Consider the following 25492-nt stretch of genomic DNA (forward strand, 5'->3'; position numbering starts at 1 on the left):
TGTCACAATCCGAAATTTTAGTAGAGTTTCCTCTAAGTTTTCTCGATATCCATTATCACATAAACTATTCATATAAACATCTGTTTTCCATAACTCGCAACAACATATAAACAATCCAGCAAACTCTCTCTCATACACACACACACACACATATATATACATCTTAAGAGAGCCACATCACTAAACCAACTAAACAAAAATTTCGGGTCGTAACATATTCAAATACATTCTATACAAAAAGAGTACCTATCAAATAATTAAGATTCCTACATAGTCCTTAGAGCTTATCCCCGATATCCAAAAAGTTCTCCTGTGTAGCTAGAAGGTTATCTTGAAAAAATATATGCAGAGTGTGAGCTGCATCTCAATGAACACAAAATTTCAAAGTGAAATGAACTATTATTAACTAAAAATATATTTTTAAATGTACAAAGATAATATTAGCATACCCAAGACTGCCATTTAATTCACCAACACAGCACGACATACATTATACACAAATAATTACTAAATTGATTCTTAAACAATCAGTCACCTTTATCACCATATAATAATAGTCGAATTAATCATTAACTCAATACCACCTAACATTCATGCACTGACTAAATCAAGCTCTAGTAAACAGCACAGTTTTCATAGAACAACTTCAGACAACCTCAACAATCATCACATTTATAGCAATCAGGCTAGACAACAATATACAGCACAACCAATCAATATAGTCATAGGGGCGCATTTCTTCGCAATCGTGTTATAATTGATACAGTGACCCCGCACTTCAGCTTAAATGTCCTTTACTCACCTTACCACTTCTCATAATTGTGCCCCCCCAGCCCCAATTATCAAAGCTCCAACCTAACTTTCATTTTATATCCCACCGAATCAGCGATCTAGGCTTCCATTTTAGACCGTCCATTTTATATCCCGCAGGATCAGCGGTCTAGGCGTCCATTTTATATCCCACCGGATCAGCAGTCTAGAAGTCAATTTTATATCCCGCCGGTTCAACAGTCTAGGCGTTCATTTTATATACTATCGGATCAGCGGTCAACCACACCCCATTCCTATTTCGCCGGGTTTAACAGTCCCAAGGCTATAACAATTAAACAATATCAATATACACAAGCACAATCTCAATCCTATTACAATTGTATCATATTATCATCACATCTCTCATACACAATCCACATACACAATCACATCACATATCTCAAGTCAAAATGAAACATAAGAGGGCAATATCTCATAAATCCTTTCACATGTTATAGCATAACGATTTCTAAATCTCTAACTATTACAGTATTCTTCTTAAATAATTTGTATAATTATAATACATCATTTCACAAGGGAATATGGTACTCACCTAACACAAAAAATGATTCACCAACTTGACCTTCAGGGTGCACAGTAAATGTCCTCAGCTCCTATCAATCATGAATATAGCCCTAAAAACAAGTTATACCTAACAATCATTTTCTCCACTAATTCTCATACCAAATCCCGCAATGGCCTTAGAGGATCAACGAAACTAAGATATAAACACAACAATAGCACTAGCCATAGGGTCTCATACACACACACACACACACACATATATATCTCCATTTTACGAGAAAACACAGTACTGATAAATAATTCTCAAAATATTTCATTAGAGTTGGGCCTTTACGGTGCAAGGGCAGGTCTCCAGTGCCCTTACCAATTTCAATATAAAAATCAGATGATATACACAATATACAAGCTAGTTCTCTATTTTAATAAGACTCAAAAATATTTTCATGAAAAAGTCCACTATTAATCTCACTATGCTTATTTAGCAATGCAAACAATGAAAATGGAACTTCTTTTAACCCATGATCTCTTTGCAGTCTTTTATCTCAAATAAATCTAAGAAAAATTTCTTGCAATGATTCTGACCGAATCAATACCCAACTTCTCCTATTCCTCCCTTTTAGTTCCTATCAATTTCCCATCAGGAGTTAATCTCATATTCAAAGAAATAAACAATTAAGCATCAGCATTGTCTCTAACTTGCAGTAATAGTCAATCTTTCAAGCTTCCTTCAATCACAACTAGAAGAAGAGATAAAATGGCTTAAACAAACTAACTCAACCAAGACAACACAAGTCACGGAAGAACATCAAATTTAATATCTAGTAAAGAAAAAGCCGATCAATAAAAGAGGAATCTTAATCGATTGCCAGCAAGACAACTCAACTCAGATAGAGAAATTTCAAATTAATTCCTAACCAACAACACAAACAAGACGAATAATCTCAATTAACATTTAAACGTGCCACTAATCTAAGTATAAACTCGACCTCTAATTCTCGTCTTAATCATGATAAACAGTATGGGATTTGAAACCAATAGAAACTAAAGCTTCTTGAGCGATAGTATAGAGCACAAGATTTGATCGATAACTAGGAAGTACCTAATCCTTCAAAGAACCGTTCATCCTCAATCCAACTCAAAACCAACAGGACTCCCTCCATCTCCCTGTTCGCCAAGCCGAGTCCCTAGTCCCCCTCCGTGAATTTTCGACCAAGTTCTCCACCGCACAATTGCTCTCCATCTCATTCTCTGTCTCGTTCTTTGCCTCTCTATCGTTCTCTAGCTCTCGCTCTCTCTCTCTCTCGATTTTTCTCAGTTAAACCAGACAAAGGAAAAAAAAAGAAAGAACAAAAGAAATGGAATGAATGAGGCGGTAGGAACTCAGGGGCCACGTGGAGCCCATGCCTCCACCCCCCCCCCCCCCCCCCCCCCCCCCCCCTCTTTTTTCCTTTTTTTTTATTGCTCTAGCAACGTGTATGACATATTTATATATTGTATTCTATTTGAAATTAAAATGTCAACTCTCACAATCTCCCTCACTAATAAAAATTTCGTCTTCGAAATTTATTTGAGAAACCATAAAAGTTAGGACTTTTTCAAGCACCTTCATAGGTGACCAAGCTTATGTTGAGTCACTATAATAAATCAAATGATTTGAGCCCAAATCTTGTAGAATATCCAAATCTCTTTCTTAAAAGCAACCGTGATGAAGATAATCAAAAGTTTCTGGCAGGACAACTAACATTTTAATCCACAAATCAAATAAGCTGACCGGCACTTAATTGCACCTCTCAATGTAGAACAATTCTCAAAGCTTCTAGCAGTCTCTTTGATATAAATAAATACCTCTAAGATTCCCCTGTCTGAATTCCAAAAACTCTGTCCAAAACCTAATCAATAGAATTCCTATCATGTCGCTGGCATACACAAACTGAAATAAACCCCAAATCAGCTTTGGGTGATAAAAAAATATTTATATATGTCCCTGCTAATGGTAAAATTGGCCAGTCTTAATCTGATAGCTTTTCTAGTGAAATAATTATCCATGCCAAAGTAGGTTACCGATAGCAATAATTTAGAACAACAGAAACCCATGCCGCTAAACTCATATGATGATGTCAGACTAAAAATATTAAAATAAACAATAATAGAATTCCCATGATCAATGATGAAAACCACATAAGATCCTATTCAATAAACAGAGCAACAATTCTTCCGATCCCGTTAGATCATTCTAACAGCAACGTAAACCCCAACTAGTTGCAGATATAAAAGAGCAAATAAACTAGAACTCGAGAACGCAGGATGACAGACAACATTGAATATACTCTACGAAATATCCCAATGAAATAAATCCAACTTATATGCTCAAAAGTCGCAGGAACTTCTTGAAAGAATACGTATGAACCTGATCTGTAAAGAATCCTTGTGAAATCATGTATAGCTGAAATGCATCTCGACTCTGATACTTAACTAAATTCAATACTCATTTGGAGCTCGAAGAACAACTGTTACTGACGCTCATTTCATGAGGAACTTGACCAATGGGGAACCTGAGGTGCTTCCCTCTACCCATATTAATAGTATTATAATAATTATATAGATAGATCTCGAAAAGTATACTTAAGTCCCAAGCTTATTCTTTAATCAAGCACAAAGAAATTAATGAACATCAACCTCCGAAAAATCTTACTAATATGTAAGTAAAATATTAAAAGTTTCTCATGAGTAAATAAGGCAATTAAGTTCGAAACTAATCAAATAGCTAACATAACAACTAAATAAGGAAATCACAATTAAAACTCAACCACATCTGCTTCCACTTCAATTTACCTTTGTTCTGAAGCCCCAATTTAGATCTTTCCTTTTACTTCTCCAATTTGGTAATCCACTAAATCAGACTGTGAACAAGTCCCTCTCTTAGTTTAGAAAAAAGTAAAATTCAAGCGGATTAACCATCTACTTTCCAATTTAGTTCTTCAATTTGCTCATTACCATCGAACTCACACTGAATACGTATTCAGACATAAGAAGAAATCAAATCATTAGAACATACACAACACTTGCATAACAAACTGATTTCAAGCTCAAATTACTGCTTAGATCATTCTCCAAATTTTCGACTTCAATAAGTCTCCCAAATAATCAAAATAAATCATATAACTTGCGCTTTCTATTTATGTATCTCATCTATCCTTACTCCGCTCCAGACCGGATTGTTAACCAATTTACAGAGAAGGACCATGATTTAAGAAAAAGGAGAACTCGATTAACAGGAACTCAGCACATACCTAATATGACAATAATTTAGCCAAAAGCTAGATTGAGTCTTCTTTATTTTTCCTTATCATCAAGAATTCAATCAATCACACTCTTTCTACTATTATTGACCACCGGATCATCCTTGTCTGACTTTCTTTCTATTCTGAGCTCCAAATCAAGCTCTCTATCACTGTGTTTCTTTCAAGCAGAACAATCCTCTCAAATATAAGCCAAGTCAAATTATAAATATACAAGAATATTAGTATACATGTGCCAAAAGTCTGTATTTTCATTGTTTACCAAAAGAAAGAAGGAGATTATAAACATGACAACAAATATTGAATTCAATCGGAGACCCAAACAATATTCCAACAGACCGAATCAAATATATATGCTCAAAGAATTGTAAAAACTTCTATAAAATCTGATATGCAAAACCTAAGGGGGCATTTGATTTCAGAGTTAAACTAAGTTTGATTTTGATTTTGATTGTGGAAAAAGACAAATGAGATGGTATTATAAATTTGACTTGAGAAACGTGTGTTTTTGTTGTGTAGTGGGTAGAGTTAAAATCAAAATCATGATTCTAAAATCACATCCTCAACTCCTTAGTATAAATTTCCCTATTGTACAATGCATATGTAAATTTCAACAAGCACACCTAAACTCATGCTTATTCACTAACAAATCCTAAGCATGAACAACTCAAATGTTTAACAGGCATGAAATCAAAGAAATCCAAAATCTCCACAATTACAAAAAATTTCTCGGGATCAAGAATCAATTTAAGTCTACAGAATCTCCTAACCTATGCTCTGATACCAAAATTATCACAACCCGAAATTTCAGTAGAGTTTTCTCGGTATCCATTATCACATAAACTATTTACATAAAAATCTACTTTCCATAACTCGCAACAACATATAACCAATCCAGCAAACCCTCACACACACATACACACATACACACATACATATATATATATATATATATATATACACATCATAAGAGAGCCACATCATTAAACCAACTAAACAAAAATTTCAGGTCGTAACATATTCAAATACATTCTACATAGTCCTTAGAGCTGATCCCCGATATCCAAAAAGTTCTCATGTATAGTTAGAAGGTTATCTGGAAAAAATATATGCAGGATGTGAGTTACATCTCAGTGAGTACAAAATTCCAAAGTGAAATAAATTATTATTAACCAAAAATATATTTTTAAATGTACAAAGATAATATTAGCATACCCAAGACTGTCATTTAATTCACCAACATAGCATGATATATATTATACATAAATAATTACTAAATTGATTCTTAAATAATCAGTCATGTTTAAAACCATATAATAATAGTCGAATTAACCATTAACTCAGCACCACCTAACATTCATACACTGACTAAATAAAAGCTCTAGCAAACAACACGACTTTCATAAAACAACTTTAGACAACCTCAACAATCATCACATTTATAGCAATCGGGCCAGATAACAATATATAACACAACAAATCAATAGAGTCATAGGGGGCATTTCTTCGCAACCGCATTATAACTGATACAGTGACCCTGCATCTCAGCTTAAATCTCCATTACTCACCTTACCACTTCTCATAACTGCCCCCCATTATCAAAGTTTCAACTTAACTTTCATTTTATATCCCGCCGGAACAGCGGTCTAAGCGTCCATTTTATATTCCGCCGGTTCAGCGGTCTAAGCGTCCATTTTAGATCGTCCATTTTATATCCCGCAGGATTAGTGGCCTATGCGTCCATTTTATATCCCGCCGGATCAGCAATCTAGGCGTCCATTTTATATCCCGCCGAATCAGCGATCAACCACACCCCATTCCTATTTCGCCGAGTTTAACAGTCCCATGGCTATAACAATTAAACAATATCAATATACACAAGCACAATCCCAGTCCTATTACAATTGTATCATATTATCATCACATCTCTCATCCACAATTTGCATATAAAATCACATCACATATCTCAAGTCAAAATGAAACATAAGAGGGCAATATCTCTTAAATCCTTTCACACGTCATAGCATAACGATTTCTAAATCTCTAACTATCACAGTATTCTTCTTAAATAATTTGTATAATTATAGTACATTATTTTACAAGAGAATATGGTACTCACCTAACACAAAAAATGATTCACCAACTTGATTTTCAGGATGCACAATAGATGTCCTCAGCTCCTATCAATCATGAATATAGCCTGAAAAACAAGTTATGCCTAACAATCATTTTCTCCACTAATTCTCATACCAAATCATCCCGCAATGGCCTTGGAGGATTGATGAAACTAAGATATAAACACAACAATAGCACTAGCCATAGGGTCTCATATACATATATATATATATACACACATATATATCTCCATTCTACGAGGGAACACAGTACTGACAAATAATTCTCAAAATATTTCATTAGAGTTGGGCCTTTACAGTGCAAGGGCAGGTCTCCAGTGCCCTTACCAATTTCAATATAAAAATCAGATGATATACACAATATACAAGCTAGTGCTCTATTTTAATAAGACTCAAAAATATTTTCATGAAAAAGTCCACTATTAATCTCACTATGCTTATTTAACAATGCAAACAATGAAAATGGAACTTCTTTAACCCATGATCTCTTTGTAGTCTTTTATCTCAAATAAATCTAAAGAAAAGTTTCTTGCAATGATTTTGACCGAACCAATACCCAACTTCTCATATCCCTCCCTTTTACTTCCTATCAATTTCTCATCAGCAATTAATCTCATATTCAAAGAAATAAACAATTAAAAATCAGCATTGTCCCTAACTTGCAGTAATAGTCGATCCTTCAAGCTTCCTTCAATCACAACTAGAACAAGAGATAAAATGGCTCAAAGAAACTAACTCGACCAAGACAACACAAGTCAGGGAAGAACATCAAATTTAATATCTAGTAAAGAAAAAGCCGATCAACAAAAGAGGAATCTTAATCGATTGCCAGCAAGACAACTCAACTCAGATAGAGAAATTTCAAATTAATTCCTAACCAACAACACAAACAAGACGAATAATCTCAATTAACATTTAAACGTGCCACTAATCTAAGTATAAACTCGACCTCTAATTCTCGTCTTAATCATGATAAACAGTAAGGGATTTGAAACCAATAGAAACTAAAGCTTCTTGAGCGATAGTATAGAGCACAAGATTTGATCGATAACTAGGAAGTACCTAATCCTTCAAAGAACCGTTCATCCTCAATCCAACTCAAAACCAATGTTCTCCAAGCCGAGTCCTTAGTCCCCTCCGTGAATTTCCAGCCAAGTTCTCCACTGCACAATTGCTCTCCGTCTTGCTCTCTGTCTCGTTCTCTGCCTCTATATCGTTCTCTAGCTCTCTCTCTCTCTCTCTCTCTCTCTCTCTCTCTCTCTCTCTCTCTCGATTTTTCTCAGTTAAACCAGACACAGGAAGAAAAAGAAAGAACAAAAGAAATGGAATGAATGAGGCGGTGGGAACTCAGGGGAAAAGTTTTGGAGGCCACGTGGAGCCCATGCCTCCATCCCCCTTTCTTTCCTTTTTTTTTTAAATTTTATTTATTGCTCCAGCAAAGTGTATGACATATATATATATATATATATACAGGTAAGTATACGTTTATGTATTGTATTTGAAATAAAAAATGTGAGGTCTCACAATCTCCCCACTAATAAAAATTTCATCTTCGAAATTTATTTGAGAAATTAGAAAGTTAGAATATTAGGGATTATAGCATCCCCAGGTCCCCATATCTTCTCTGAACTGACTTTTTCAAGCGCTTTCATAGGTGACCAAGCTTCCGTTGAGTCACTATAATAAATCAGATGATTTGAGCCCAAATATTGGAGAATATCCAAATCTCCTTCTTAAAAGCAACTGTGATGAAGATAATCAAAAGTTTCTAATAGGACAATTAACATTTTAATCCGCAGATCAAATAAGTTGACCAGCACTTAATTGCACCTCTCAATGTAGAACAATTCTCAAGGCTTCTAGCAGTCTCTTTGATAGAAATAAATACCTCTAACATTCTCGAGTCTGAATTCCAAAAACTCTGTCCAAAACCTAATCAATAGAATTCCTACCATTTCGCTGAAATATACAAACTGAAATAAATCTCAAATCTACTTTGGGTGACAAAAAAAAATTATATATGTCCCTGCTAATGGTAAAATTGGCCGGTCTTAATCTGATAGCTTTTGTACTGAAATAATTATCCATGCCAAATTATATATATATATATATATAAGCATGTAAGTATACGTATATGTATTCTATTTGAAATTAAAATGTCAGGTCTCACATCGAGGTAATGGAGGAAGTATTGAATATAATATAACTACCATCGTCCTTTACTCTCAAGGATGATAATGTTGTGTCAAGACTGGCTTGTGAACTGCCTGAAAGTGCTGAACACAGTGAGAGCAGAACTGTGGCATGTTCAGCTGGAAACAACCTTGCAGATTCTGAAGAAGATATGAATCCCGAGTCACCAGTTGCATCCCCTGTGGAGGTTCCCAGGCATGGATATAGTGATCATTCTATGGCCGAGCCTCCAGATGGCCTTCATGAGAGATGGTCTGGCAAGAGGAATAAACAAGGTAGTTGCTACTGATTTTGATAGTAATTTTAATCCTCAGTATCCTTTTGAGGTAAATTGGTTGCATACTGAAGTTTAGCCGAAAAAGAGGGCAAAGGATGAAGTCTGTTGGGAAGAGAAGCGTGACCACCGTTTTGGATAGTGAAGATGAACCTATGTCCATGGATAGTGATTCTCCAGGGGAAGAAGAGGTGTCTTTCATTTGACTGTCTTCCTTACTTTTTCATTTTCACTAACTGCCAATTCTTTAATTTTGAAGTTTTCCTCTGCAGAGCGACTTTGATAATCTAAAAATTCCTCCGCCCCTAAGTAAAAGGCATACTCTAGTTGATTGTTTTCAGGAAGTTCTAGATGCTAGCCCTTGGAGGGACAGAGTTGCTCTCGCTGCTAATCCTTCAGGGTAATTGTTTGTTGCAAAGCTATCTTATAAAAATATAACCATAAATGTTAATCCTGAGACTCGTTGTGTCCTGCAGCTCTGGATTATTTGAGAGGTTGCAGCAGGTCATGCACCCTGAAAAGGAGAGAGAACTGTTCTTGAACAATTTGGAACCCAGTGGCGTGCCTCTTTGTAAAAATCCATTTTCCTTTATATCCTAGGAGATTGTTGCTAGTCGAAAACTTGGAACCACCTTGCTTGAGATAACTCGTATGACTAAGAATAAGCGAGATTTCAAATTAAGCTGGGTTTATTATTTTACATTGTATAAGTATGCCTTTCACACTGCTTCCTCAGGCGGAATAAGCTGCCTCCATGTCCTAATCATATCGAGCTACTTGGATGCAAAGTTGATAGTTTGCCACTGTTCTCTTAAGAAGATACCAGAGGTGGTTGCCTTTGATGTTAAGATAGCTTTATTTATGTTTAAGACGCCACCTTGTTTTTCTACTGAAGCCTGATGCGTACACTGAAAGATGACATGCTTTTTTGGACATTTATCGTAACGTCAGACTTTCAAACCTCATTGATGCAAACTTATTCATCAAAAAGGATTTATTGTCATATTTATTCAGATTGTTGTTTTTGGATTTGTCATTTGGGGGATTGTTCTGGAAGTATCTGCAGTTAATAATGACTGTCATGGTTATCTGCAGAGACTGCAGGAGTCGGTTTCGCAGTGGAGAGGAGAGAGGACAGTCATATTTAGTCCAAGAATTTGCAGCGATGTAGACCTTGAAGTTGGGAAACTGATTTGCATTTGCCCTCCTTGGTATGGAATAGCAAACTCGAACCTTAGACTTGAACTTGCTCGACCACTCTTCAAACTAAATATAGAAAGAGTCGCTCATACGATTTTAGTATCAAGAAAAATTTTCTGCTTCAATATGGACTTGCTAAGAATCCTTGCTTTACACATAATTATGGGTATTTATCAGATATTCCTAGCACTCTCGTTGCCACGTACTGAGGTGGCAAAACGGTGTTGTGGGGGAAAATAACAGATTCTTCAAAGTAGGCATGTTGTCCATACTGAGTGTTTAATTGCTGATCGATTAGGAGCATACAGATGGTGTGCAATGCCTGACCATATCTAACAAGTTTGTTCATCTCTAGTCGCATTGAGAGCCAGACCGTGTAAACCGAGAGACTTCCACATTGATTCATGGTTTTGAAATAGAAGACAGATCCACCATTATGGGAAATCTGAGGCAGCTCGTTTTCTCTACACGAAGGAGGTCCAACTCACGGGCGAAGATGAACGCGTTCTTCTGTGTACATATTTTTCACAACTATCTGTTTGACTTGAGGTTGCTTGGCTTCCCTGAATTTTGTCATCTCGAGGATGATTGCTTAAAGGTAACGACTAATCTGATTTTGCTCCTTCATTCCTGTTCCTCGACTGTAAACTGGTCTGCATAGTTTTAGAAGTTCCCATTGTAATACTGTAAACAGGAGCTCATATTTTTTCTTATAGAGAATTTAACTACAAAAGATTCCAATTCACTGCGATCCTCAAATCATCGATGTTTCTTGTAAACTCGATGGAATGATGACCCGAGAAAGAGTCGGTCACGATTGCCGATTCTTCATCGGGTGACGAGGTAGACCAGAATAAAGATTGGAGCGGGCCCGGCCCTATCATGGTGGCATGTCGACGAAGATGGTATTCAATGAGTCCTCTTAAGGAAGTATCCTCTGCCAGTGACTTGCGGCGTCTGCGCCCCCCCCCCCCCCCCCCCCCCCCCGGCAGTTTCCACACAAACGTACCCCTCAATCAACGAATCTTAACATGTCTTTTTATTATTAATTTCCCGCCCAAAAGGCAAACGTATCCCGCCATCTTCTTCGCAATGACCAAAGAACCCTCGTCCCCGACGAGCCACAGCCCAACTGTATAGTGACAAGAAGGTCATTTCGTACGTACGGCCTGTTTCATTCCGCTTCGTCGTTGCTTAATTTCGAAATCAATCCCCGTTATCTTCCGAAATTGCCCCCAGCTGCTCCGTCTCCCACGGCCCGTCCCATGGCCGCTCTCTCCGCCGTTCACTCCCCTCCGTGGCCGAACCCCAGCCCTAGCACCGGCGTCGGCCCCGATTCCGACTTCGTCAATGGATCCGACCACTCCGATGATCTCTCCGACACTCTGGACTCTCTCTCCTTGATGCCTCACTCAGAAGACCGGACGTCTGAGCCTAATCCGAACCCTAATCCCGACGCTGACTCATCAGCTAATAGACCGATCTACGTGCACCCGTCTTCGCCGCCGGCGGTCCCAGCGCCGGCGCCAGAGCTCCTCCACCTGTCGTTCAACCAGGACTATGGATGCTTCGCCGCGGGGACGGACCGCGGGTTTCGGATCTACAACTGCGGCCCCTTCCGCGAGATCTTCCGGCGGGACTTCGGTGGAGGCTCCGTCGGCGGCGGGATTGGCGTCGTGGAGATGCTCTTCCGGTGCAACATACTGGCCCTGGTCGGGCGCGGCCCGAATCCTCAGTACTCCCCCAATAAGGTCATGATATGGGACGACCACCAGTCCCGGTGCATCGGCGAGCTCTCGTTCAGGTCGGAGGTGCGTTCGGTTCGGCTCCGGCGGGACAGAATCGTCGTTGTCCTGGAGCAGAAAGTGTTCGTTTACAACTTCGCGGATCTGAAACTGCTTCACCAGATTGAGACGATTGCGAATCCAAAGGGCCTTTGCGTTGTCTCTCAGACAGCGGGGTCACTAGTGCTGGTGTGCCCAGGGCTGCAGAAGGGCCAGGTTAGAGTTGAGCACTATGCGACGAAGAGAACGAAGTTCATCATGGCTCACGACTCGAGGATCGCCTGCTTCTCGCTCTCTCAGGATGGGAAGTTGCTGGCAACAGCTAGCACTAAGGGAACTCTGATTAGGGTATTCAATGCCGTTGATGGTACTCTGCTGCAAGAGGTATGTGGAGGTTGTTTATGAAGGATAGTGCAGTAATTGCAAATTCTGCTAAGCTATCATTGATGGTTAGAATGCCTTCTGAAAATCACGATGTCTTTGATACTCGTATGGAATAATTAGCTTTGCCTTGGGATATGGCTGGGCTACAGTTTAGATGCAAAAGATATGAGACATTAGAAGCAGTTTCTTGGAGCATCGTAATAATCTAAGTCGATGAGGTCATGTCATAGCTTGGCTGAAAACAAATAGTGTGCTCGAAGGAACAGGAGTGAAGTGAAGCTGAAGCTCGTAGTGGCTTCAATTGGAGCTTTAATCAATTCTTATACTAAATAGAGAGAACCACTTATAGTTTATTTAGTAACCGGCTCGAATACGCAGCAGAGTAGGCGTCATTGGGGTTGATACTTGTGAAAAGATCAAGGGTTTGCTGCTTTTGATTGTTATATGATTGATTGCTCAGGCAATATGGGCTCGAAAGTCCTTCGATCTAGGATTGCTTTGTCTTCTGATGACTTTTGAAGATATGGATTTTCGACTGGCTATTGCCAAGGAACTTGATGGTTCATTTTTTATGTCAGTTCCTGCTTGCATCGTACTCAATCTGGAGTCTTGAGGAAGCTTCTGTTAATTTTCCACTTCAAAAAGCTCTTTCTCTGGCGATTAAATGATTGATTGTAGGTCCTGTGAGATTTCCTTATGAATTCCGCTTGTTTTGTGCTACTTGCAGGTCAGAAGGGGTGCAGATAGAGCAGAAATCTACAGTTTGGCCTTCTCCCCAACAGCTCAGTGGCTAGCTGTTTCAAGCGACAAAGGAACTGTCCATGTGTTTGGTCTCAAGGTCAATGCAGGAACCCCGGTCACTGAAGTGTCACAAAATTCTTCGGAGCCTTCTCTTCCTCATACATCATCTGGCTCATCACTGTCCTTCATTAAAGGTAAAACTCATTATATGTTAATCTCCATATATTTGCGTGAACTATATCGTGTTAAAAAAATTTAAATGAAATGATGGTTGTGCAAGTATTTCGGAGGATTTCACTTGAAAATATTCTGGTGGGTGGAGCAGGTCTCCATATCCTTTATATATTTATTGTCTCTTGACCTATCCTGTAGAGGGCATTTTTCAAGATTTTGAACCCTAAACAGTTTGCAGCCTTCTACAACAAAGCATTAACGAAGAGCTTCAGCAAAGACTTAAGAGGAGGAAGAAGAGAGGTGAAATTTTTTTAGACAAATAAAGATAGGCAAAATTTGAGATTGAACAAGCAATAGAACAGAAATGAGAGTTTAGCAGTAAAAGGAATAAAGAGGAGAGGGTTAACTGTTAAGCAGCGAGTTTTCCCTTTCAGTTACAGGACAAGGGAGAAATAACTGATGAAAGAACATGACTGCAGGATGAGAGTCATCATGTTTTGTAAAAGTGAAACTCAAAGACAAATTTTATGCTCATTACATTCAATAGAACTGGTTGACGATTTGGTTCTGTTTGTGCAAAGCACATTATTGCTCATTCCAGTTCCTTCTACCAGAACCTATCCATTATTGGGGGAACCATCTAAGGAGGTTCCCATACCCCAGTAGGCTAGGTTTCAACTTCTTGTTAGACCCTGTATCAGTGACTGCCCTTGGATTTGTGAGTTATTATTGTTTTGCTGTTTAACAAGTCACTCTTCTTAAGATGTGTTCTTTTGATGAATTACTCATTGTCCTTAGTAATTTGGTTCTTTTGGCCGAGATTAATTAGTATTTTGGTTTTAATCGTGTATTTGGTGCAGGAGTATTGCCAAAGTATTTTAGCTCAGAATGGTCGGTTGCTAAGTTTCATTTACCCGAGGGATCGCAATATATCGTTGCATTTGGACACCAAAAGAACACAGTAGTCATTCTCGGCATGGATGGGAGGTATGAAATAATCATGCCAGGTTGCCTTTTGCCCGTGGCAGGAATATATTCCAATGCCTCACTTAGGTTCAATGCATCATATGGTTAAATGTCTTTGTTCCAATCTCGTACACAAAGTAAAATATCTTTCTGGGCTACCCCACAGTCGATTGGGTGGATGCATGCCTCTTAATGGCAGTCTGAATGCTCCAGTTCCATGATCTGTTTGTCTTTTTAGAGAAATGTTAAGTCAGTTCTAAAAGATGAAGAAAATGATGGAATATGCTTCAAATTGCACCCCCAAAGATATCACAATCCAATCTGTCTTCAGATGGTAATTGAACACGTCCTTTTTAACTTTTTCTATGTTTTCTTCATCTTTGTAATTCTAATAAGGAAAAAGGAATTGGATAACTTGAGAAATATCTCCTAATTCTCTTGTACTGAACAGGCTAAACTATCGTGCTTTTATCATTCACTGTCTAACGTGCGGTTCTGGTTCTATACGCACTACGATGTTTATTGAGTTGTTGACGTGCTTTGCAAACAAAATGTGATGCAGCTTCTATCAGTGCCAGTACGACCCTTCCTCCGGTGGAGAGATGACACAGCTAGAATACCATAACTTCCTGCAAGAAGCTCCCTGACGTTCCGGTGAATTATTACTATTCTATTTGTTTCCAGCCTACACGAAGTAATTTTACCACTTTGTTTCCTACATTAAGATGGGCATATCTTCTATTGTAAATACTCGAGCATTGTATGTAAAGTTGTATTGCTGATGTTTATATAAATGAGGAGATTGGGAGAGAAAAAGCCTCTGTGTGCCCTCATTTTTTGTTTTTCGCGTCATAATTTTCTTTCCATCAATAAATTTAAAACTTAGTATGTATTTTGACCCATTCGATTTCAGAAGTACATTAATCTTTGCATGAACAAGAATTTCTGCTAGTTCAATGTAGTGTTTCCGAAGTTCTATTTGTCTCAGTGACTGGATCGGACTTGCTGATAGGCTCCGAATTAGAACTCCGATAGGGGGAGGTCTACTGCCGAGTTCATCGACAGTTCGGAGGCACCTCTACACTGTCACATGAACCAGAATAGTCCATGGAGTGGAGGAACTGTCTATGAACTGGACAGGAGAATGTCCCTATATGTGAACAGTTTGATCCTCATGCAAGATTAAATGGGCATGTAAGGCAGTTGACCCATCAGTCCCTTGAATTTGTAAGGGTTGTTAGTTAACTTCAGGTTTAAAGAAGGAGAAATCATGAAGTTTGACTCTTTTCCTTTCTTGGCTACAACATGACGTGTGGGTCGGTTACTATTTGTTTGAATGGAGGGAAATGGAGGAAAAGAAAAGGGTGGAGTCACCTCGACTAATCCACAGCTCCAGGCGAGTTAAAGGTAAACTACAACGCCCGACTTAGGGGATTGACAAGCCAAAGTCCTGAGATCGAGGTAATGGAGGAAGCCTTGAATATAATATAAGTACCTGACTACTTATTCATTTTAAATAAGGTTTCGAATTCAAGTATTGTGAATAGAAAAAATTCATATTAAAAGGTATTTACCTCTTAATTAGACTCGAATTAAATTAGTCAAGATCTATTAACTTTAGGTATCAATATGTTCACCGAGCAAAAGTTAATGCGGATTACTATATGTAAATTTACCCAATTTATTGAAATCATAAGTGATTATATTATTATTATTATTTTTTGGGGGAAACACATGTCAAGTGAATTTGATAAATAGGAGATGAGTATGATGGGGCTGCGGAATTTGGAACAGCCGAATAGAGACAAAGGGTACTTTTGTAAATAAATCAGACAGAAGGGACACTTTATTAGGCAGAGAGCAGTCGGAGGATTCTCCTCCGAAAACAGTCGGAGGAAAACTATTTTCCCATAGGAGATAAGATCTACTCCAGAGTCCAGATGATAATAATGATGGTCCTATGCCATGGGAGCCTTCTAAACCATGTGACAGCATGGCAAGCACTCAGAGATCAAATTCGATGTCGGAAACGAGACAATCTTAAATGATCTTATTTTATATAGTGATGCATTAAGAAAGAAACAATGAGATCGTTACAATCAGCAAAAATCATGGCACATTACTTGTGCGACTTACACTTATTCATTTGATTATTACAGTGCAATCAATGCTTATTTTATGTTACACGATGAGGTAAAATCACTGATTTTACGAGGAATTTCCTTTCTATGCTACTTGGAAATAATTTGATTCAAAGAAACAAAATTTGAAGCGCATGAGTGATTGATTATGGCAGGATGAGGGAGGCGATGCATGCCGTGCAACCAGAAATAATTGCTTGGGTCGGAGGGACAAAAGTGCTCCAACTTTGGATATTGAAAATCTGCTAATAATGACAAGGGAAAGAAAGAAAGAAAGAAAGAAAGAAAGAAAGAAAGATAGATGCTCCAGTGAATTAAGATAGGCTAACACAAATGGTTTATCGTTGTTAAGTAAAATTTTGAGTTCGAATCTTGTCAACGTAAAAATTTTATGTTGAGAATACTTTAACATACAGCGAGTAATCTAATTCGAATTATAAGATTAATTGGACTTTCGAATATCAAATCACCTAATAAAAAAAAGATGCTGCAATGGAGAATTGTCAGAAATCCCCACGAAGTCTTTTGTCCCCATCGGGACAGAGTCAGATATTCCCACCATCTCTTGCTCAATTGTGTCGTCCCTCTCTCTGGGACCCCCCCATGTGGTCCTTCCTTTTACCTCCATAGCCCCTCTCCTCCCCTTTAAACAATTATTGCACCCCCTTTCTTTAATTGCACCCCAACTAGCTCCCTTCCCTTCTCCACGCAAAAATTGACTTTGGTATGTCGGAACGGGCAGGGGACGTGTTGAGCATAGTAGTCCCATTTCGAAAAATTGATGAGATCAGTTTTCATGAATGAGATGATTGAGTCTACAATCGTATCAGTTTGAGGTTTTGAGTCGAGCATGAACCAGACTACTTATAGGTCAAGTAAAAGTTATATAGAATGATATTCTAGTCACGGCTTCGCAATTCATATATCTTGCTGGTTTCAATTCTGTACCATCAAATATACCACATGGTGCTTTGAGAAGGACATCTCTCCAATTGTAAAGTGCTTCAAATTATCTATCTCATGAAACATGCATTTATTTCGTGATATCATAAGGAACGAGATTTATGTTCATTTTTCTGGTTATGTATGTTGTGGGGAGTAACCAATGTTTCTTCGTGTCCATGATTGGGTACGAGACAATTGTACTTGATCAGCAGTTCTCTTACACAAGGTATACTTCGAGCCCATCAAATCAAGGCTCTCTATGTTGTCCATTGACTCGAGATTAGCTTGGTATGGGTGGATGCTTGTCCCTAATCCACGGCCTAATCAGATTCGTTTTATTATCTTCAAGCACCCTTAATTCTTTGCTAAGCTTAGTTTCTGTCTAAGGTGGTGCTTGATAAATTAAGTACATAAAAATTAAGTACATAATTAGTTAAAGAAATAAATGTATAGAAAGATAGTAGAAATGATAATGGTGAGAAAATATTTTGTGAGGATAGAGAGCACAAATAAATGAAAAATAACTTATTTCATCAAGTCAAAATTTTAGTTTTTGACTCAATTATTAAATAGATAAGACTGTTATCTTTCATCTTTCTCTTTCTCTCCTATTCACTTTCTCGTGTAACTAACTTGTAATTAATTTTTAAGAGCTTTCTTTAATTAAGTTGTAAACAAACACCACCTAAGTCTATGTTTTGTCTTTTTCTTTGATGGCCTCTCATGCAAATGTCAATGCTCATAATCTAATCACACTTCAAATGATTTGTTAACTAGCTGGAGTTGATTAAGATACACGTAAGATCGACAACCATATATTTATAACGATATCAACAATGTCCATTCAAAGTCCGATCTAGTGCTTGGGCAGAGGAGGCAAGGATATGGACCTGATCAAGATTTCAAATCGAGGATGAGAATGGAATTAAATAGGGAAAATGTATAGAATCATATCAACAATATATCTTTTTGATAAGTATATCAACAATATATCATATGTGCAAGTTTCATCTATCACCTGTATTTTAAGTTGTGCATGATGACTTACACAAAAAGCTACATCAGAATATTAGTTAGGTTCCATCTTGATGAATATGATATGATTCTTTTTTAAGTGGTTACTCTTTTTTTAAAAAATTATTTTTTTAATAATTTGATTAATATAAAGAATGATTTTTCCCCACAAAAATGTAAAAACGGATCTCAAGAAGCTGACTTTGCACTGAAATTTGTGTCTGGGTCTGTGTTGTTTTGACTCTTGACCACACTGATACTCTCCACAATGTCTGTCCCTACACCCCACACCATCTCTTTACCATGTCATTCTCCATAAAAATTTATGAATGGTTACTTAGCCCCCCTTGACCATTTCGATAAACATGAAATCCACCATCGAATGTCGACCCAATGGTCCCTTTCGGCCACCGATTTGTTGATTATATAACTGATAATTATGACATTAACTCAAATACAAGAAACACTTGTTTTTAATGTTAAGGGATTAGTTACTCTTGTGAGGGAAGAACATAACACTGTCATATTTCCCCTTTTTTGTGAATATACATGTCATGATTCTTTAATATATTGACTAACTCACGAAAATACCAGTAATATATATAGATATATAGAATCTTTTGTGACAGGTTTTCAGTTTCATATACATTATAACTGACGTAGTTAGTTAATTTCGTGGACTATGCTGTCTATGACCATTTACGCGACATTAAACCACTCATGTGGCGGGGCAAAGACGGTGGTCCCTTATTGTCCTTTGTCTAATACTTTAGAGAGATATCAGAACCATAAAATCACATGAAGAAAAGCTTACACATACGTGCATATCTGTATAGTTGTGTGTGTGTGTGTATATACTGCCTGGACTGGTCTTCTATCAAGACTTGCCACCAAAGTTTCAACAGCTTTAATATTTCTTTTTTTGGGTAATAAGCTAATTAATATATTATCATTGAATATTATATATATAGACGTACGTGTCGATAAATAATTAAATATTTCATTTATTTTCCAAAGGAAGATCATATGACTACAAGGTTGCATCATCATCATATATATAGCATTGGGCTTCACAATTGTCCATGTGATGGATTCAAATGGGTATGCTGAACATCATGACTGTTGAATGATTCTCCTCCTTTTTTCCTTTTCTTATTTTTGCAAGTTGAAATAGCAGGAAATGTCTCCTTTATTTCAGTTTTAATTTTGAGTTAAGTCCCTCGCGAATTCGAAAAATTTTCTCATTGGATATGTCTTAATTTTCATCTATTTGTTTACGGATAACAAAAGTTTCAGAACGCAACCTCTTCTGACAACCAACTCCACGACCTTAACTAAGCACTTAGTCGAGGTCATGGAGGTGGTTGCCAGAAGTGGCCATGTTCCGCGCCTTGCCAGTGTTGTTTGTGAGCGTAAAAGTCTTGTGACGAAGGATCCTTCGACATAGATTTCGTACTGAGGTTGGTCATGGTGGCTAAGTTCCTCGAGGAAACGACACGGTCAGAGAATTACTGATTAATCTTAGCTACTCATCGTTGGATGAAAGCTTGGTTTGCGAGTGTTTTTGCCGATGGAAAAGTACTAAAGCCAAATTGTGAATATTAATTGCTAATTGACGATAAAATAAAGTGTTTAAAGGTACTAATTTGATATTACTCAATGTAAAATAAAGGAAGGATTGATGTTTGAAATACTTATAAACAAAAGCAGTTTTTGTAATTATTCATTAACTTACGGGGCAAAATCACATTTGTAATTGTCAAATGTGATACCATGATTCGACAAGTTTTTACCAAGCATTGTCGAAGTAAACCGTTTAGATTTTCCTTCCGTTGTTGCACTAGAAGGAAAATCCAAACGGTTTTCTTCAATAAACACTGTTTCTACTTAAAAATTTATAGAAAAGCACTTAATATATAGGACCTCCCACCATATTTCTAAACCAACTCGGAATAAGTTTTTCTTTTTTATAAGATATTCTTGAAAGTAAAAAAAATTTAGACAAATTATAAAGTAGGACTTAAATCAAAATAATAAAAAAGTTCATTGAACCAGCGGTGTTTTTTGACCTCAAAGGAAACAGTTCATCCCTTCAGGGTTTAGGTCACTTTTACCATGAAAGGAAATCGAAAAAGGAAATGAAAATTATTAATCAATCAGACTATGAATTAATTATATTTTTTCTCGGTAGAATCTGAATTAATTAAGTAATTAATTAATTAATTATTAATGAGGGAGATGCTTCTGATTGGTGGTCCCATGAGCTTATTTGCATGTGGATTAATGCTTTGTGTAAAAAAACAAGACATCGATCAGAGACTCTTTCAGAAGACCTGCTGCGGTTTCAAGTTTAACCTGTTATAACTTGATCATAATCAGATTTTTTTTTTCCGATTACAAGTTGGAAGACCCCTCGATTTCTAGTAAGGGATGTGAAAATTCGGAGAAATGAAAGGACATGATTAGAATCCAATCCGCGAGCTGGGTCCAATCCTGAATCTTTTGTTTCCGATCCGAAGTAAGTATCACCGCATCGAATCCCCTTTTTCCATTGAATTTTGTCTCCCTTTTTCTAGTCTTCAGAGAAATACACTGTATATTCATCTATAGTGTGGTTAAACTCCCACAGAATTTAAGGTAGTGCATGAAACTGGTCGATCATATCTGTTCTTTCAAATCGGTCAATCAACTGTGTCCGAGTCAAAAGTTAGTACGAGATTATTTACACAGGGATGGAAGAGAAGGGTAAAATCCAATCCATACATATCAAGTAATTAATCCACAGATTATTATCGATTACTCCTTATATATAGTAAAACTGTTTACTCCCATGGTTTTACCCCATCTTCAACCATATTTATCTTGTTGGTATCTCTATTGTCCTTCTCATGATGTTTAATCTAAGTTTCACATGGGACGTACTTGTGCAATAGCCACACATTACGCATGTGTATGCCCCACTTATTATCAATTTACATGATGATCTTTTAAACTATACCAGTCCGGTTCACGCGCGAGGCAAAGTGTCACGTATAGTGAATAATAGACTACGCTGTCATCAGACAACAAGTACATAGACTATGTAACATCAAAAGGCCGTATATAGGCCCGGCAGCAAGCACTCGCGCTTGCGGAGTAACATTTTTTTTTTTTGTTGGGTGAATATGGAGCTATTCTATAGCGCCCCATATGAGCTACTAGCGCCAAGAGAGAGGGATATTTCTTAGTCTTATAAATAGACCAAAACCCTCGTTTCTCTCATACCTCATCACATAGCATCTGCGTGAGCGTGATTCATCTGTAAAATTTCAACTTGAGCTTATACAGACTTGAGCCTATTTGTAACCCAAAAACTTAGCTAATAGGTTAATGGACCCAAACTTCATATAAGCTTGTGGTTTCTTTCTTAATTTTTCCATGTGGTATAACGTATTTCAACACCCGCCCTCACGTGACAACGTGTGGTCCAACACGTGCCACGTGCCCTTAAACACCCGCCCTTAACAACTGATTACGAGCCGGACATCCTCTTCCGTGCTCGTGTAAGGGAGGACAAATATCAAACTAGCCTCGAACTCCACACTCGGGCCTAACTAGAGATGCACTTTTAACTACCTTAAAACTAGATTAGGCCACTATTGGGCCTGATTAACATGAGACGTACTATTGGCTGCCTCGAAACTGAATATGACGTGGTGTGAGCCCATACGAGCGCGCGGAAGTATAACCCGCTCTGATACCATATTAAAATACCCAATTGAGACTATACAGACTTGAGCCCACTTGTAATTCAAAAACTTAAGTTGATAGATTGCTGGACTCAAGTCTCATATAAGTTTGTGATTTCTTTTTTAATTTTCAAATAACGTATCTTAACATCATCCAGTAAATGTAACTGCGTCAAACGATTCTCTCTCCGTATCTGTCCAAGTTAATTTATTATATGGACCATATTTCCTCACCTCCTATATGGCATGGCCATAAAATGCATGTAACCCCTCGCCATTATAAAATGGCATAGCCATACCATCATTTTCCTCCATTGACACAATCTCTCTCTCTCTCTCTCTCTCTCTCTCTCTCTCTCTCTCTCTATCTCTCATATCATTTTTCTTCATCAACTTCTCCATTTGCCCCTCTGCGTCCCTGTCGACCTTCGTTAGCAATGGCGTCGCTGAAGCTTCATGGCCTCCCCATGTCGTCATGCACTACGAGAGTGATGATATGCCTCCACGAGAAGGGCGTCGAGTTCGAGCTCGTCCCCGTCGACCTCTTCACCGCCCAGCACAAGCAGCCTGACTTCCTCTCCAAAAACGTAAGTGTCCATTGAAATTAATTATCTGTATATTCATGTATGTATGTACATATACTCATATCTCAAACATTTTTTTCTCGCATTAATCGCGAGCCGCGACAACGAGACTTATGTTCGACTGTTCGCGCTGTATTCTCACAAAGTTCTTTACTTATGATCTGGCTCCATAGGCTAGTGATAGCCCCCCAACAAGCCTTTACATTGTTTTTTAAATTAGGATTGAAATTATTCATTTACTAATTATTACTATTATTATTTCTTAGTTTTTACTGTCCAAAATAGAAAAAATAAGGCCGAGAATTCCTGCGCCATCACAGCTATCTTTTTTTTTAAAAGAAAATTCATATCAATTTTTTTTCTTATTACAAGGAATACTCATGTTTCCCATTATTCTTTAACATCGTCTTTTAATTAATTTCCTATTGAAAAGTAATATTTTTTTTTCCTGAAAAGTAAGTAAAAAATATTATATTTATTTGGGTTAGTATATATATCAATCTTACTGTCAATTTTACGTGTGTGCAGCCTTTTGGGCAAATCCCAGTGCTAGAGGATGGGGACTTGACTATATTTGGTAAGTCCAGTGTGTCCCTTTCTTGAAGTTGCAGTCCCATTGAATTATTGATTAGATCATAAAATATTATTTGAAAAAAAAACAAATTTATCAATAAGGGTTTTGGACAAAAATGGAAAGAAATGAAATATATTTGAGCAACAAGTCAACAGTTGAGAATCAGGAGAGGTTTATGTCCTTAATATGTAGAGATTTAGACAACTTCTCGTGGTCTAATTTACTGAACTTGAATGAACCGCATTACTATTTATATGGATCGATGGTACTTAAACTACTATAGTAGGAAGCAAATCTTCTTCTTTTTTTTTTTTTTTTCGGTTTGAACTATAGTATCCGAAAATTCAATTGAGACTCAGACTAATTCAGTCGAGTCGGGCCGACCCACTAAGAGGTAAATTTCTCCCAAAGTATTTTCTGCATTTACAAGTATTCGAACTCGAACTCGAGACCTTATTTAAGCGGAACATGCGCATGAACCCCTTGAACCAATCTACATTGGTGAAACAAAACCTTTTTATTCACTTTTTTATTTTCAATTAGAAGGAGGACTAAATGACTATTTTTCATTTTCCTTCCTGCATTTTTCATAAGACTGAACGACCAGTCATCCACGTGCAACATAAATGCTCCCCAGATCATCATTTTTGCATTATCTCTTTAAAGCAAAAACAATAATGGCCTGTCAGTGCTTAATTAGGATTAAGCTGTGCTTATGACATTTGATGGCTTCTATAAATTGTTCTTGGTGCATATAATGGTCGAGTCTCGAATATTCAAATTTCACATTAATGTTTATGTGGCGCTGTTATTAGCTAGCCAAGTACATACATCGCTTAAGGAGTACCGTTTATGATATAGTTCTAACTTAATTACTAATTATTCACGTATAAGTATAATATAGTTTCGCTTCAAAATAATCTCACCACATCGCCTTTCTATATCCTCAAAAAAATCCCTAAGTCCATCTAGTCACCAGCTGGGTTAACTCCCTAGTGAACTTTCACCGACTATATATTTCTCAATTTCTTCAGAATCCCGGGCAGTGACAGAGTACGTCTCGAAGAAGTTCAAGGACCAGGGCACTGATCTGATCCGCCAAGATAGCTTGGAGGAGTCGACCCTGGTGAAGATCTGGGCCGAGGTGGAGTCCCAGCAGTTCAATCCGGTGATAAACCCGATAATCTACCAGTTCTTCGTCGCGCCACTACAGGGCAAGTCACTAGACCAGGCCATCATTGACGAGAACCTGGAGAAGCTTGGGAAGGTGCTTGACGTGTACGAGGAGAAGCTCGGCAAGACCAAGTACTTGGCCGGGGACTTCTACAGCTTGGCCGATCTCCACCACATGCCCTACATTTTCTACTTCATGAAGACCCCGTGGGCCCATGTGGTCAATGAGAGGCCCAAGGTTAAGGCCTGGTGGGAGGACATTTCATCCCGGGATGCCTTCAAGAAGGTCGCTGAGGGCATGAAATTTGGAGATAACTAATTAAATTAGACTAAATTAAATTAAATGGAGGCAAAAAAATTTAATTATGTGAAAGTGAAGTGAGAATGAGTGACTTTGGCTATGTATTGTGATGAGTAATGGGTGAAAAATATTATGGCAAGTTGTCTTGTTGGAATAACCTTCAACTGCTCTCTGAATGTGTCTGACTTTGCATGGCCGTGTTCCTTGCTGCTCTTATGTTGCTTCCAAGTTATCCTAGGAAACAGTGACACATGCATATGACTCGATCAATAAATAATACTCCTTTGGTACCTAATTTTACGAGACCGAAGCGGATTATTTTGATGGTCGGCAATCGGTTTTCCACTATATATCGTACTTATTAGGTCGTCTGTCGACGCAAAAGATCTGACAAAACTAGGGTAAGAGTTTTAAGTATAGAGTGGTTTGAGGCATGACTACCTGTTATTGCATGATGGGTAGATCGATGTGACATCTACTTACTGTCGATATTGACTTGATGTATGCGAAATTTGTATCCTGTCATGCTACATATCCACGACGGTAC

General features: G+C 37.7%; 3 protein-coding genes and 1 long non-coding RNA gene across 6 annotated transcripts; 3 read left to right on the forward strand and 1 right to left on the reverse strand.

The window, feature by feature from the left end:
- Positions 1–67: 67 nt before the first annotated feature.
- LOC116215957 lies at positions 68–8159 on the reverse strand. Its single transcript, XR_004158593.1, has 3 exons — positions 7832–8159; positions 6754–6834; positions 68–1445 (listed from the first exon to the last, which is right to left on the reverse strand). It is a non-coding gene; the product is annotated as an uncharacterized LOC116215957 (long non-coding RNA).
- An 801-nt stretch (positions 8160–8960) lies between these two features.
- LOC116215959 lies at positions 8961–11013 on the forward strand. Of its 3 annotated transcripts, XM_031551804.1 has the most exons (7): positions 8961–9237; positions 9311–9427; positions 9509–9636; positions 9713–9807; positions 9973–10064; positions 10332–10447; positions 10792–11013. In XM_031551804.1, exons 1-7 carry the CDS (start codon positions 9160–9162, stop codon positions 10814–10816), a joined length of 651 nt encoding a protein of 216 aa, XP_031407664.1. In that variant the 5' UTR covers positions 8961–9159; the 3' UTR covers positions 10817–11013. The 3 variants fall into 3 exon arrangements, with proteins under 3 accessions (XP_031407664.1, XP_031407662.1, XP_031407663.1); XM_031551802.1 differs by having other exon boundaries at positions 10332–11013; XM_031551803.1 differs by having other exon boundaries at positions 9316–9427; positions 10332–11013.
- A 424-nt stretch (positions 11014–11437) lies between these two features.
- Positions 11438–15403, forward strand: LOC116215958 (autophagy-related protein 18a-like). The gene is made up of 4 exons (XM_031551801.1): positions 11438–12604; positions 13332–13539; positions 14380–14506; positions 15048–15403. Exons 1-4 carry the CDS (start codon positions 11702–11704, stop codon positions 15130–15132), a joined length of 1323 nt encoding a protein of 440 aa, XP_031407661.1. The 5' UTR covers positions 11438–11701; the 3' UTR covers positions 15133–15403.
- Positions 15404–22613: 7210 nt separating this feature from the next.
- On the forward strand, positions 22614–25121 carry LOC116215960 (glutathione S-transferase F13). The gene is made up of 3 exons (XM_031551806.1): positions 22614–22900; positions 23426–23474; positions 24506–25121. The coding sequence occupies exons 1-3, from the start codon at positions 22751–22753 to the stop codon at positions 24961–24963; spliced, it is 657 nt and encodes a 218-aa protein (XP_031407666.1). The 5' UTR covers positions 22614–22750; the 3' UTR covers positions 24964–25121.
- Positions 25122–25492: the final 371 nt, after the last annotated feature.

The sequence above is a fragment of the Punica granatum genome, chromosome 8 (genome assembly GCF_007655135.1).
Source record: "Punica granatum isolate Tunisia-2019 chromosome 8, ASM765513v2, whole genome shotgun sequence".
Lineage (NCBI taxonomy): Eukaryota > Viridiplantae > Streptophyta > Magnoliopsida > Myrtales > Lythraceae > Punica > Punica granatum.